Source organism: Sceloporus occidentalis, unplaced genomic scaffold, assembly GCF_023333645.1.
Source record: "Sceloporus occidentalis isolate IW3139 unplaced genomic scaffold, rSceOcc1.0.p SCAF_9, whole genome shotgun sequence".
Taxonomy (NCBI): Eukaryota; Metazoa; Chordata; class Lepidosauria; order Squamata; family Phrynosomatidae; genus Sceloporus; species Sceloporus occidentalis.
In genome coordinates, this window is record NW_028316989.1 from 38,779,665 (window position 1) to 38,791,938 (window position 12,274).

The 12,274-nt window shown below is 42.5% G+C and overlaps 1 protein-coding gene across 8 annotated transcripts in view; it reads right to left on the minus strand.

Annotated features, from left to right (window-relative positions):
- The window catches only part of AP3B2 (adaptor related protein complex 3 subunit beta 2), a 56,433-nt gene that overhangs the window by 31,332 nt on the left and 12,827 nt on the right, over positions 1–12,274 (minus strand). For all 8 annotated transcript variants that reach the window (XR_016282369.1, XM_089538887.1, XM_089538889.1 and 5 more), the window contains exons 2-6: positions 5,167–5,242; positions 4,810–4,884; positions 3,222–3,317; positions 2,257–2,417; positions 124–190 (exon numbers count right to left, since the gene is read on the minus strand). Coding sequence is in view for 7 of the 8 variants with exons in the window: in XM_089538887.1 (XP_089395013.1) it covers positions 124–190; positions 2,257–2,417; positions 3,222–3,317; positions 4,810–4,884; positions 5,167–5,242 (475 nt within the window). In the remaining variant the exon portion in view is untranslated. The remainder of the gene's footprint in view (positions 1–123; positions 191–2,256; positions 2,418–3,221; positions 3,318–4,809; positions 4,885–5,166; positions 5,243–12,274) is intronic.

Sequence of the window (12,274 nt, forward strand, 5' to 3'; positions counted from 1 at the left end):
TATATCTTTAGATTTTAAGTTATCATAAGATCCTTTTTGAGGTTGGGTTTTTTTTTTGGGGGGGGGGTTAACATATCATGCCCATCATTCCAAAACTTGTCAGAGAGAAAAAATTATACTCACTGTTGTCTTATCTGATAGCAGCTTCTCAATTACCTCTATTAACTGATCCTTCTGGTCTGAGTCAAGGCTGCAAAAGAAGACAAAATTATGATGTGGATAATGCCATTATATAATTTAGTCTGTTGGTGGTGTTCATCTTGATTGTATTGGGGTAGAATTAGCAGTTTCATGAATCACTTGAAGAGGGACAAGCAGGCTTTTTGCCTGGCAATCAGCTGTGATGCCCTCCAGGCCTAGGATGTGGGATGTACTGTATGGACTTTTAGATGTTGCTGAATTACAATTCACAACACCCCTGACTATGAAGGTATGTGATCTGGAATTCTTCTGGAATCCCTATTTTACAAAATGAGGAGGCAATTAAAAAAAATAGTTCCATTTCAAAGACAGCATCAAAAATGCTTTACCAAAAAGAGAGGAGCTGCCTCCTGTCACAAAGTCTCAGTCAAAGAAAGCCAGAGCTACCATTGGCTTATTTTAGATTGTAAGCCTAGGGCAGGGAACCATCTAATTAATAATAATAATTATAAGCCGCTCTGAGAGCCTTTAGGGCTAAAGGGCGGGGTATAAATACCATAAATAAAATTATTTTTTACAAGCTGTCCCTGCCTCAAGTGAGATTAGCTTATCTCCTCATGTCATATCAGTGGGAACCTCCTGGCTGGGGAGCTGCTGGGAGCAACTATCATTCAAGTTGTGGCACCAGAAACATCTGCTCTCAGTGGTGTCTTGTCTTCCCTAAAGTAAAATAATATTTGTCCCTCTGGTATGCTTTCCGTCAGCACAGTTCTTGTTCTTGGAGGTCAGGAATCTTCAACCTTCCCTAAAATAATGTGTGGTACAGGGGTTAGAGCTTCAGAATAATAACAGGGAAACAGAGTCAAAAATCCCTTCTTAATCATGATGCTTGCTAGGTGACTTCAGGCCAGTCACTACTTTCAGCCTAAATTATTTTTCAGGGTTGTTGGGAGGTTATATTGAAGGAATGACCATGGATGACCCCCTGGATGCAGGAATAAAATGAAATGAATATATTTGTATTGGCCAAACAATGTAAAATGCCAAACAGGGGATTTAAATCAGTCTCTGTTTATAATACAATATCAGCTTTCAACATATTTATGAGAATAAAAATTTGGGTGCATGTTCAGGACACAGCCCAACCCTCTATCTGTTTTCAGCACATGTATAAACACAGTAATGCTCTTACAATGAAACCAAAGGTCTACCCTTGTAACATAAACCTCTACTTTAAATTAAAATTGTGCATGATGTAGAGAAAGTCAAATGTTGTCTTCATCCCACGTATTACTGCAACTCAGGTTGCAGTACTGGTGGGATATTCATGAAAAATAAAAGGATAAACATAGATTTTCACAAACCATACAATTAAACTATAGGATTTGCTATCTTAAGATGCTGTAATTGTCACCAACTGGTGGATTCAAAAAGGACCATGCAAATTTATGGAGATAAGCTGATCATTAGCTACTATCCTTGATGTAGGTTTAGAGATAGCATTATTTGTTTATTACATTTTCCTTCTGCATTTGTACTAAAAATGATACTCTGGAGGTTTTAATTATCAATAAACCCAAGTGACACCAAAACCATTAAAATGGCACAATTATCAATAAAAATTGAAATAAGTTTAAAAGCCAGTTTGAAGAGATATGTCTTCACATCTTTGCTAAAAGAAGTAAAAGTGAGAATGCACTTAAGCTTTGTGGAGTGTGCATTGTACTGTCTGGAAATAATGCAAGAGAAAGTCTTTTGCTCACTCAGCAGACCTCCACAGTTGAGTGCCACAGCATACAAGATGCTGAGGAGCCAAAATATGAGGAGGCTCCCATCCTATCTGTAGACTTTTCATAGGGATTTGGTTGGATATGGTTGCAGGATGCTGGACTAGATGTCGTTTGGGGAAAAATATACTATTTGGACTATATCTCCCCAAATCCATCAGCCACCATGGCCATGCTAGCTGAGGGATTCTGGCATTTTGGCCAAAGTACTAGCTTTTGCAAGCTCTCAGAGCAGATATCTTTAGTCTAAGACTAAAGCTTTTTCTTTTGCTGGTAAAGTTTTATCTGGTATTGAAAGACAAAGGACATGCCCTTGCTCCCACTTTACCTGTACAGCTTGGGGATGGCATGAGCTGCTGTTTTGCGCACATATGGGGACATATCTGATGCCGCCTCCTTGATGGCTAGCATCATGATGGGCACAATGATGGGCACACGGATGCTGGAGAGGACCCGGAGGGCACTGGCTCGGATCAGCTGGTTGGGATCCTGCAGCAAAGGGGAGGTTTAGAGCAGGTACATGAGGCTTACATACTTTTTCTAGCTAGAAGGACTCCAGAAAACCTCCCCATCATCAATTTCTGGAAGACAGGACTCCTTGCTATGGGGGCAAAATCTCCAATTAAGAAAGCAGAGATCCAAAGGGGAAACCAATCAGATGGCACTCAAGATGGCCAACAATCCCATTCAAATGTTCAAGATGAGCAATTAAAACAAAAAATAGCTAGAACACAATAAGAATGCTTAATACAAAGAAACAATATTCCCCCATCAATAACCCAAGTAGATGGCCAAACCCTTTGAGAATAAAGAAGTATTCTCTTTCCATTTGCAACTAAGTTCCAAAGACTGAGAGAGGTTACCTGGGAATGTCCACTCTCCCACCCCCACCAAACATGCTTCCAAAAGATTCAGACCAAAAAAAATGAACTTCCCTGTATCTTAAAATCTTGGCAGGCTCATAAAAGAGAATAATAATGTTTCATATAGTCTGGTCTCAAATGACATATGGGCTCCCGGAAGCTTTGACTAGTGCCTGGAAATAGACAAGTGCCATCAGCAACTTGATGGTTCGTCTTGCAAAAAATGAACTGGAAGAGAAAGAGGCTACTTCTTTCTTCCAGGGGAAGGAAGGAGGTCTAGTTTACTTCCCTTCAGGTCTTTGCAGGAAGCAATAGCAAAGCATTGATAGTGTTTTAGTTTGTTCTGCCTGGGGAGCAACAAGACCTCTCGGAATCCCATGGAGAAAACCAAAATGGGCTTAGTACTCCCTTGAGTATCACAGCATCCAACCTTGAGTCCTCGCTGGAAGGTAGAGATGGAGAGCAAGGCCAAATCTTGCTGTTCTTCTGCATATCGAACCAGATAGACATATACAAGTTTCTTCACCTGCCAGAGAAACAACATCATTTGTCAGGTCCTGCTCAGAACCTTCATGATATTGTAACTTCTTATCTTCTCTACAATGATGACAAAAACAGGGAAACTCTTTTGGCCTGAGAGACAAATTCGATTTCAGAGATGTTCCAATGGGAGGGAATGCATTCTGGTGGTGGGCATATCCAAAGGCAAAATGGTAGCATGGAAAATACTTGTTTGTTTTTTAAAGCTTAGAGCCCTTATGACCAGTAACTAAGTTTTAGGAAAAATATTTCAGCCTTTAAGAAATTGAGGAGAGGGAGATGCACAAATACTGAAAAACTATCACAAAGTAATGTCATGGAGAAGGAACGTCTGGTCATGTAAGATCTCCAGAGGACCAGACTGGGACCATACAAGGCACATTTGAGCTCAGAAGGTCTGTCCACCCTACTCCGAATTATGCCTTTTTAAGCAGCCTTTGAACTGTAATGTATCTAAGTATAAAACACAGCAATACCGGTTCTGCTGGACTAATAGGGATTTTGGATCCACCATACTTTCCAGATAATAGGCCTGTCTACCTTGTCATTATGTTTACTTTTGCACCCAGGTTTGAGTGTTGGACAAGACCTCTAGGAATGCAGGGTTCAATTCCCCAATCAGCCATGGAAACCCACTGGTGGCCTTGGGCAAATCACACACTCTCAACCTCAGAGAAAGGCTCCTTTGGGTAATTTTTGCCAAAAGAAAAAAAACCTACGATGGGCTTTCCACAAGTCAGAGCTCACCTGAAGGCACATGATAACAATGAATGTGTAGGACTCAAGACATTTTTCTCCCAAAGGCATAGCAATCCACAAGATGTAATACCTAGTGTGTATTTGGAGGATGGTTGCCCAGTTGGTCATTGTTTTGGTTGAAAATCCCACAAATATTTTCCTTGAACATTGGCAATAAAAACACAGTAATAATAATCTCTGTAACTAATAATTTGCTGCCATTTACTGATTGCCACAAAAAAGCTCCTCAAATTGGCTTCCTTGCTGCCTAATGATAGGGTTGGCCTATTACTGTATCCAATGAGGTGGTATTGGATATCTCCCTTACTGTCCTCTTCTCTCCCTTCTATATCATGCCTCTAAAATTATTTCACACACTCTGAGTGTTTTGGCAGAAATGCAATGCAGATACTTATTTACCTAGCACTGTCATATTTTCCAATGACTCATGCTACCTCATTTTAAGTCCAAAATACAGTCATCCCCCTGTTTTCATGGGGGATCAGTTTCAGACACCCCTCTCCAAAATGAAAAATTGCTAATATTCAAGCCCCATTGGCTTGAATGGCAGCATGCGCCCCATTTTGTACCCTTCCATTTGCCGCCTGCAAACGGGTGAGGGACGCAGATTCCAAGTCCATGAAGCTGGAGGGGTGACGGTCCAACAGCCTCAGTTTAGTAATTTTGGCTTCTAGTACAAGTTCAGGTTTTATTTCTCTAGGATCCAAGAGACTGCTTACCTCTATATTCTTGCAAGCCACATTCTTTACTACAGCTGGGAACAGATCAGATGCATTCTTCCCTCGGGCAATCATCTGGGGGAAGGGGAAGAAACAGTGGGGTAGAGGTAGTCAGGAAGTCTGCAATTCCAAGGTAACTTTCCCCCTATGCACATACTCACAAAGTAGTTAGTAAAATCCTCTCCCCTTGCACCTATGGGAATCTATGTCCCTTAGGGGGTGAGCGTATAGCATCACACTGCACATATTTCACTGGCATCCCTGAAGTGCAGAGCTTAAAACTAAAGCAATCCAAAGTCCCTGGTAGTAAACTGCTCCTTTGAGAGAGCCAGTGCCAAGCATGAAGAAAATGCTCACCGCCACAATCCTCTTCATGGCCTCAAGCTTCAGTGAATCCTTGTTACTGTCCAGCATCTCCTTCAGATCATCATGTCTGCAAAAAAAGGAAGAGGTTTCTTATCACAGAAATGCAACTGACAGGTGTCAGATGGGTTGACACAGGATTCTTTGCTGCCTGATGTGAAATAGCACATGGTGCTCCATCACCTCACAGTCAAGTTAAAGTGGAATAATAGTGCTATAATAATACTATAATATAATAATAATATATAATGCTATAATACAATATAATAATAGTGTCTAGTGTGAATAGGCCTCTGGTCTTGGCAATCTGGAAGTACTCTTATAAATTCATTGAATTTCAGCACAGCCCCTACATCATGTAAGTGAGGTTGTTATATAATGAGCTATAAGTAATATAATTACCTATAATGAGCTTAAAAATTAATAAAAAACATTTTTTTTTGCTCATGGAGGCACAATTAATTCCAAAAGAATATAGTAAATGGAAATGCTGGTGTAATGATAAGTTTCTAATTATTACCTTTTCTAAAATTTGAGATCATTTTAGGCATTTTAACAAGGTGTTTTAAAGTTAATGCCATTCTGGTATTGATACTAAGGTTTTGTTCAGTGACAAAGCAAGCGGCACAACAAATAATATAGTGATATTAATTAAATCCCAAACATTGTAACAATTAATGGGAGCTAATCTTTAAAAGTAACTTTCTAAGCCCTGTGGTGGAAACAAGAAAGAGAGAGAAAGAGAGAGAGAAAATAAATTGGCCCTAAATAATAGTGCTAAAGCAACCCTGGAAAAAGAAAAGTCTGCAGAATGAAACCCAAAGCCACAAGAAACTGGAGCAGCTCCTGGCTTCAGTACAAGCCCCAAAGAAGCTCTTTCACTGGAATGTAAAGGAGAATGAAAAAGGGGGGGGGGGGGGACCATTGCAAAATACTCAGGGTAACCAAGAGGAGAGCTTGATCAATTCCAAGGCAAAGTCTATAACTCTTTTGCCCATAAAGTAATCCAGCCCTATTACACCTCACTACACAACCTTTCATTTTATCTCTGGTTGTTATGGTGATCAGTTGTAAGTATAAGAAACTTTGATCTCTTTAACTCATGGTCCTATCTCGCTGCTGGAAGAGAAGAGAACTCATCCCTCCACCCCAGTCCTCCTGTCTCCTTTGGACACCCATTGCTCCACTGCAGAATCAGAGCTTGGTCATAACATACAACAAGTTACTTATCAACAATTTACACTTTAGCCATAATGAAAGCTTAACTAAATTACATTGCAATTACAACGTTAGAAGGGATAACATCAATCCTTCCGTTGTTTAACTATGTTTTTATTAAAATGCAAAACTGAATATGCACAAAATTGCTGTGTGGCCAACACCGCTATCCCTGAACATTTGTTTGTTATGTAGTTAGCAGATGGGAAGGTCGGCCTCATTATTTTGGTGAGTTCTGTACCACAAGAGTGTGGTTTGTAGCATTCTGGTGTTTGGAGAAACAGTAACTACAAGCAAGTTACTTTTGAATAATGAAAATGTCTTACTGTATCCAGTAGACCCTTGTTATCCACCGAGAGTTTGTTCCAAAACCCACCCATCCCCATGGATACCAAAATCCATGGATGCTCTAGTAGTCCCATTATATACAATGATATTGGCCTGACTATGGCCTGTGAGAGTATCCTGGTAGATGGAATGTGGCCTGCAAGAAGGTTCTTGTGAATGAAATATGGCTTGCAAGAAGGTTCTGGTGGATGGAAAGTAGCCTGCAAGAGGGTCCTGGTGGATGAAATGTGGCCTGCAAGAGAGACCTGGGACAGAAAAATGACCCACAGTTGCCCACCCCTGAGGGGACTGTCACACTCTACCTCATGGTTGATCCAGGACTAACAATAATGCATCCCACAGCCACTCCCTTTTTCTGTGTAAGACTCTCAAAGAAGGATGGTTTTGACAAAATCCAGGATGCATGGGAGGATTCAACCCTAGATAGATTCTGACACATGGGGGCATATGTTGGTGAGTCACAAATCCACCCTGTCTTGGCCATGGCTCATTCATGTGCGGTATGAAACCATCAAACTCTACTCCCAAAAAAAGAAGCAGCTACTTCTCAGGTGATGAAAGAAGCAAAGACATGACCCAGACAGAGTCATGATGAGAAACCTGATTCCTCATGAGAATTGTGAGCTGTTTGTGCCAAAGGAATCTGAACCCACAGCACCCTGTGAAATATTTATCTCCACCAGGAATTCATTCACAGTAGCCTGAGAAAAAGAATCCATGGCTCAGAGGCAGTTGCTACAGCAACTTCAGTGTGAAGCTGTTTCCAAAGGATCTGGCCTCAGCTATACAAACTGGTCCATGGCAGCCATTAGTAACCTAGCTGGGACCAAGTGAAGCCAGTGAGCAATAGCCACAGCTTTGGAGAGTGGCCCTCTTGCCTCAGATTTTTACCCCAGACATTTTGCTGTCCATGAAGGGCAAGATGATGATGATGATGATGATGATGATGATGATGATGATGATGATGATTATCCTTTATTTATAAAGTGTTGTAGATTTACACAGCGCTGTACATACAATCTTTTAGTCAGACAGTTCCCTGCCCTCAGGCTTACAATCTAAAAAGACACAACACAAAAGGAGAAGGGAGTGGTGGTGGGGAATAGGATCAGGTCCAGCAGATCTTCTCCACCTCCGAGGCCTGGACCAAGGCAGATGGACTGGAGGAAGGGCTTGGCTTCTTAATGGGTGGTTAAAAGGAGGCTTCCTGGGTCAGAGAGGGGCTCGCCTCTGGGAACGCTTCTCTAAACAATATAGTTTTTAACTCAGTTTTGAAACTGGGTAGAGAAGTGATGAGGTGTGCATGTGGGGGAAGAAGGTTCCAGGAGTAAGGGGCAGCAAGCGAGAAGGGACGAATTTGGGAGGGGGCAGTGGTAGTCCTACACTGTGAGAGGAGACCTTGACTACCAGAGCGGAGGGTGCGAGTAGGAATGTAAGGAGAAAGAAGGTCAGATAAGTAAGGAGGGGCCAATCCATGGAGGGCTTTGAAAGTCAATAACAAAAGCTTGTACCGGATGCGGAAGGGGAAGGGGAGCCAATGAAGGGAGGATAAAAGAGGAGAAACATGGTCAAAGCGGGCAATACGGACAATACGGGCAGCTGAATACTGGACAGAGATTAAAGGATGGAGGTGTGAAAGAGGAAGCCCTGTTAGAAGGAGGTTACAATAATTTAGTCGGGAAACCACTAGGGCATGGACCAGAGTCTTGGCAGTAGAGATTGAGAGGAATGGACGGATCTTGGCAGTGTTGTGGAGAAAGAATCTTTTCCCTGCATGTGCAGAAGCTGGCTGGCTGGGGGAAAGTGTGTGTATATATGTGTGTGTGTATTTGCCTTCAAGTTGCCTGTTGACTTATTATGGAAACCCCATAAATTTCCTAGACTTTTCTTAAGCAAGAAATACACAGAAGTGGTTTTGTCAGTTCAGCCCTCTGAAATTCAGCCTACAGCACCTGGTATTTGTTGGCGGTTTCCAGGACTGACCCTATTTGGCTATCAAGCTCAGGTACCTTTAAGATATTTAGGCCAATGATTTTTCTCCATTAAAACTAAAGGTATGCCTGCATGGCATAGTGGTTTGAGTGTTGGACTACAACTCTGGAGATCAGGGTTTGATTCCCTGGTCTCCAGAGTTGTAGGCCATGAAACCCACTGGGTGACCTTGGGCAAGTCACACTCTCTCAGGCAAAGGGAAACCTCCTCTGAACAAATCTTGCTAAGAAAACCCCATGATAGTTCTGCCTTTGGGTTGCCAAAACTCAGAAATGACTTGAAGACACACAACAACAAACCAAAGGCAGAGGGCTTGTTTAAGGGGTGTAGACATGCTGTGTAAAACAAATATTTTTCTCCTCCAACAGAAGGGAGGATTCAGGAGGAAGAATGGGGAGCCTGCCAGTGCTGCCCCTGACATCTGTCATTTAGGGCAATGTCCTCACTTTACCCAATAGTAGGGCCGGCTCTGCATGTCCTAAATACAATCATCCCACTCCATGAATATTTCTGTTTTTCCTCATGCCTCCTCCAGCCTCTACCCAGATATTTCCTTTATGGCCAGAAGGGTGTCCTTCACCTTTAGTCCAGGCCAATGCGTCGCCCTCTCCGAAAAGACATTAGGGCTCGGTACACACGGGCAGGAAGCAGTGTGGCGCCGCCAATTCTAGGGTTCCGGAGCATGCAGCAACTGCATGATCCAGAACCCTAGAATCTGCCACCGCTGCCATTATGCTGGCCTCCCATCCATATGGGAGCTGCCATGATTACGTACGCAACACATAGTGTCCGCACATCATGCACAGGAAGCAGTGTCATAGGACTGCATCACAGCCCTTATGATGTCGCAAGGAAGAAGCTGCTCTAGGCAGCTTCTTCCTGGCTGTGTATCGTTCCCGTGCAGTTTGGCTGCTCCAGGAATGATATGCAACAAAGAGGGGTGACGTTTCGGCACCCGTACATACAGCCCCTTTGTTCTCTGAGTCACAGAAATAACCACAACTACACTTCCAATATATAGTGTATAGTTTTCAAGGCTAGTCAAGTTATTCTAGCACCTGAAGTAATAAAGTCCTACGAACATCACTCCCCATTCCTGACATGGAAATATAATTATAGTACTTATAATAATTCAATAACCAGCAATTTGCTGTCCTTTTATGACACCTAGAACTGACTGCTGGCGGCAGCTGCCTTACTCTAGCTAATGGTAGGGCTAGCACTGCAATTTCCAGCTATCTCCAACAGTAATGGCTGGCCAAAATGACAGAAGGCAGGGGAATCTGGCTAGCTAATAGACAGAAATTAGACTCATTCACACTACATTTAACAAAACAAAGGAGGCCATGTATTTTTTCTTTGCTGATTATGAATCACTACAGCTCTTTGTTTCTGTATGGACACAACTGCCTCAGTTCACATTTGTTCATCATTTACAAGTGCAGCATCAAACAAAGATCCAAATGAACGAATTAGCTACCATAATAACCTCCACTTCCAATCCTTTTCAATGGTGGAAGGTTCCCCCCATTCTATTCATCCCAGAATTCCCCAGCCAGCATGGCCAGCAGGATGGGATTCTGGGAGATGCAGTTCAAGAATTTAATGTTCCCAAGCTTTGGCTCTCTAGCAAAAACACAAATTATATCATATAACCTCCAAGTGTCTCAATTTGGCAGGGACAATCCCAATTATTCCACTGTCCTCCAACCTTTTCTAAAATGTCCCAGTTTCTCTTCCTTCCTCTCAGTTTCCCCTTTTGTCCACAGCTTACTTCAACCACTGCAAAATGAATGCAGAGTGCAAAGGTTACTAAGCCAAGAGGATAGCAGTTAGGGGAGAAGTGCATGGAATCTTGCCCTTCTCTGCAGATTCAGGCAAAAGTAAACTGTTTCAGCTTCCTAGCTTGTCTGATCTTCCTCATCCATAACTTTTGCCACCTTAATCATACACCAATGCTGCTTGGCCATGTTTTCATTCGTGAAATGTTGGAGGCAATGAAATCAGGGATACATTAAATTGGGATGGGAAGGAATTCTGCAGCCCTTAGCTGCACACAGGCATCTGAGCCTTTTTAAAAAAGACTTTCATTACTATGAGCCTAGCGGGAACATGCATGACAAAAGATGACATTTTGTGTCTGGAGCTGTAAATTTGCCTTATAGTAACAATAGTACTGCAAACCCTGTACCTGTTTGATGTTCAAAGAATCAAAAAGGTTTCTTTTCTTTTTTTTTTTAAGTTAATAGGAAGTAGAATTCTGACCATTTCCAGTTTTGGTCTGAGTTTTTGTGGAGAGGTAGTTTTAATTTTTAGGAGATGGTGTGGCCCTTGTGTGCACTTGGGACAAAACTTCTCCCTCACCCTGTGAGCTTACCCATCCTTGTATTTAGTGATGGAAAGTGGGAGGATAAGAACCCAGCACTTTAGCCTACACACAACTACAATTTCAAGGTTTATATACACAGGAGTGCATCGTTGAACAATGTACAGCCAACTTTATGGGGCTGTTTGCACTTGCCCTCCCATTATCATGGCCGATTGAAATACCAGAATTTAGCCACATTTTGCAAACTGACACCAGGCATTTTCTCCTCTAGCTGTTAACATCTATATTGTATTACATTCCATCTTTTCTGCTGTCACTTGCCATCATCGCTTGGACAGTGCCCTACCAGGGAGAAACTGTTCTTATGTACTATATTTGTTGTTGTGTGCCTTCAAATCACTTACAGTGTATGGTGACCCTAAAGCCATAATCATGGGGTTTTCTTGGCAAGATTTGTTCAGAGGTTTGTCATTGCCTTCCTCTGAGGCTGCGAGAGTGTGACTTGCCCAAAGTCACCCAGTGGGTTTCATGGCTGAGCTGGGAACCCTGGTCTCCAGAGTTGTAGTCCATCACTCAAACTTCTACACCACGCTGGCTCTCTCTGAATGGCATACATAAGTGTAAGCCCACCTTATGCTTGTGCATCTTTTTTAAAAAAAATGTTGCCAAAGTTGGCATTCTCTTCTGTCTTCTGCGATGGTCAAAGCCCACCTGCCAAGGACTCATGGTTTTGCTGTGAGAGCCCTGCTGAATGGCCAGTCTGTCATTGGTGGAGAGTGCAGGGCACTTGCAAAATGTCTTGACAGATTTAGACTGAATACACCAGAGCTAGTGACATTAGAAATGCTGGCTTAAAATCCAATCGTAACTGATCAAAATAGCCAAGGACAATTGAGGAGGACAGAGGAAAAGGATGTTCTCCTGAAGGCAACAACTAGGGACTCCTCCACACCATACAGATATCACACTTTGGCACAGCTTTAGCTGCATCCTGGGGATTTGTAGTCTGCAGACATGCTAGTGAAAGCTAGTGTAGCGGCCTGAGTGTTGGATTACATCTCTGGAGACCGGAGTTCAATTCCCAGCACAGCTATGAAACCCACTGGGTGAAGTCAAAGGCTTTCATGGCCGGCATCCATAGTTTTTTGTGGATGCTGGCGAAACGTCAGGAAGAAACTCTTCTAGAACATGGCCACATAGCCCGAAAAAACCACA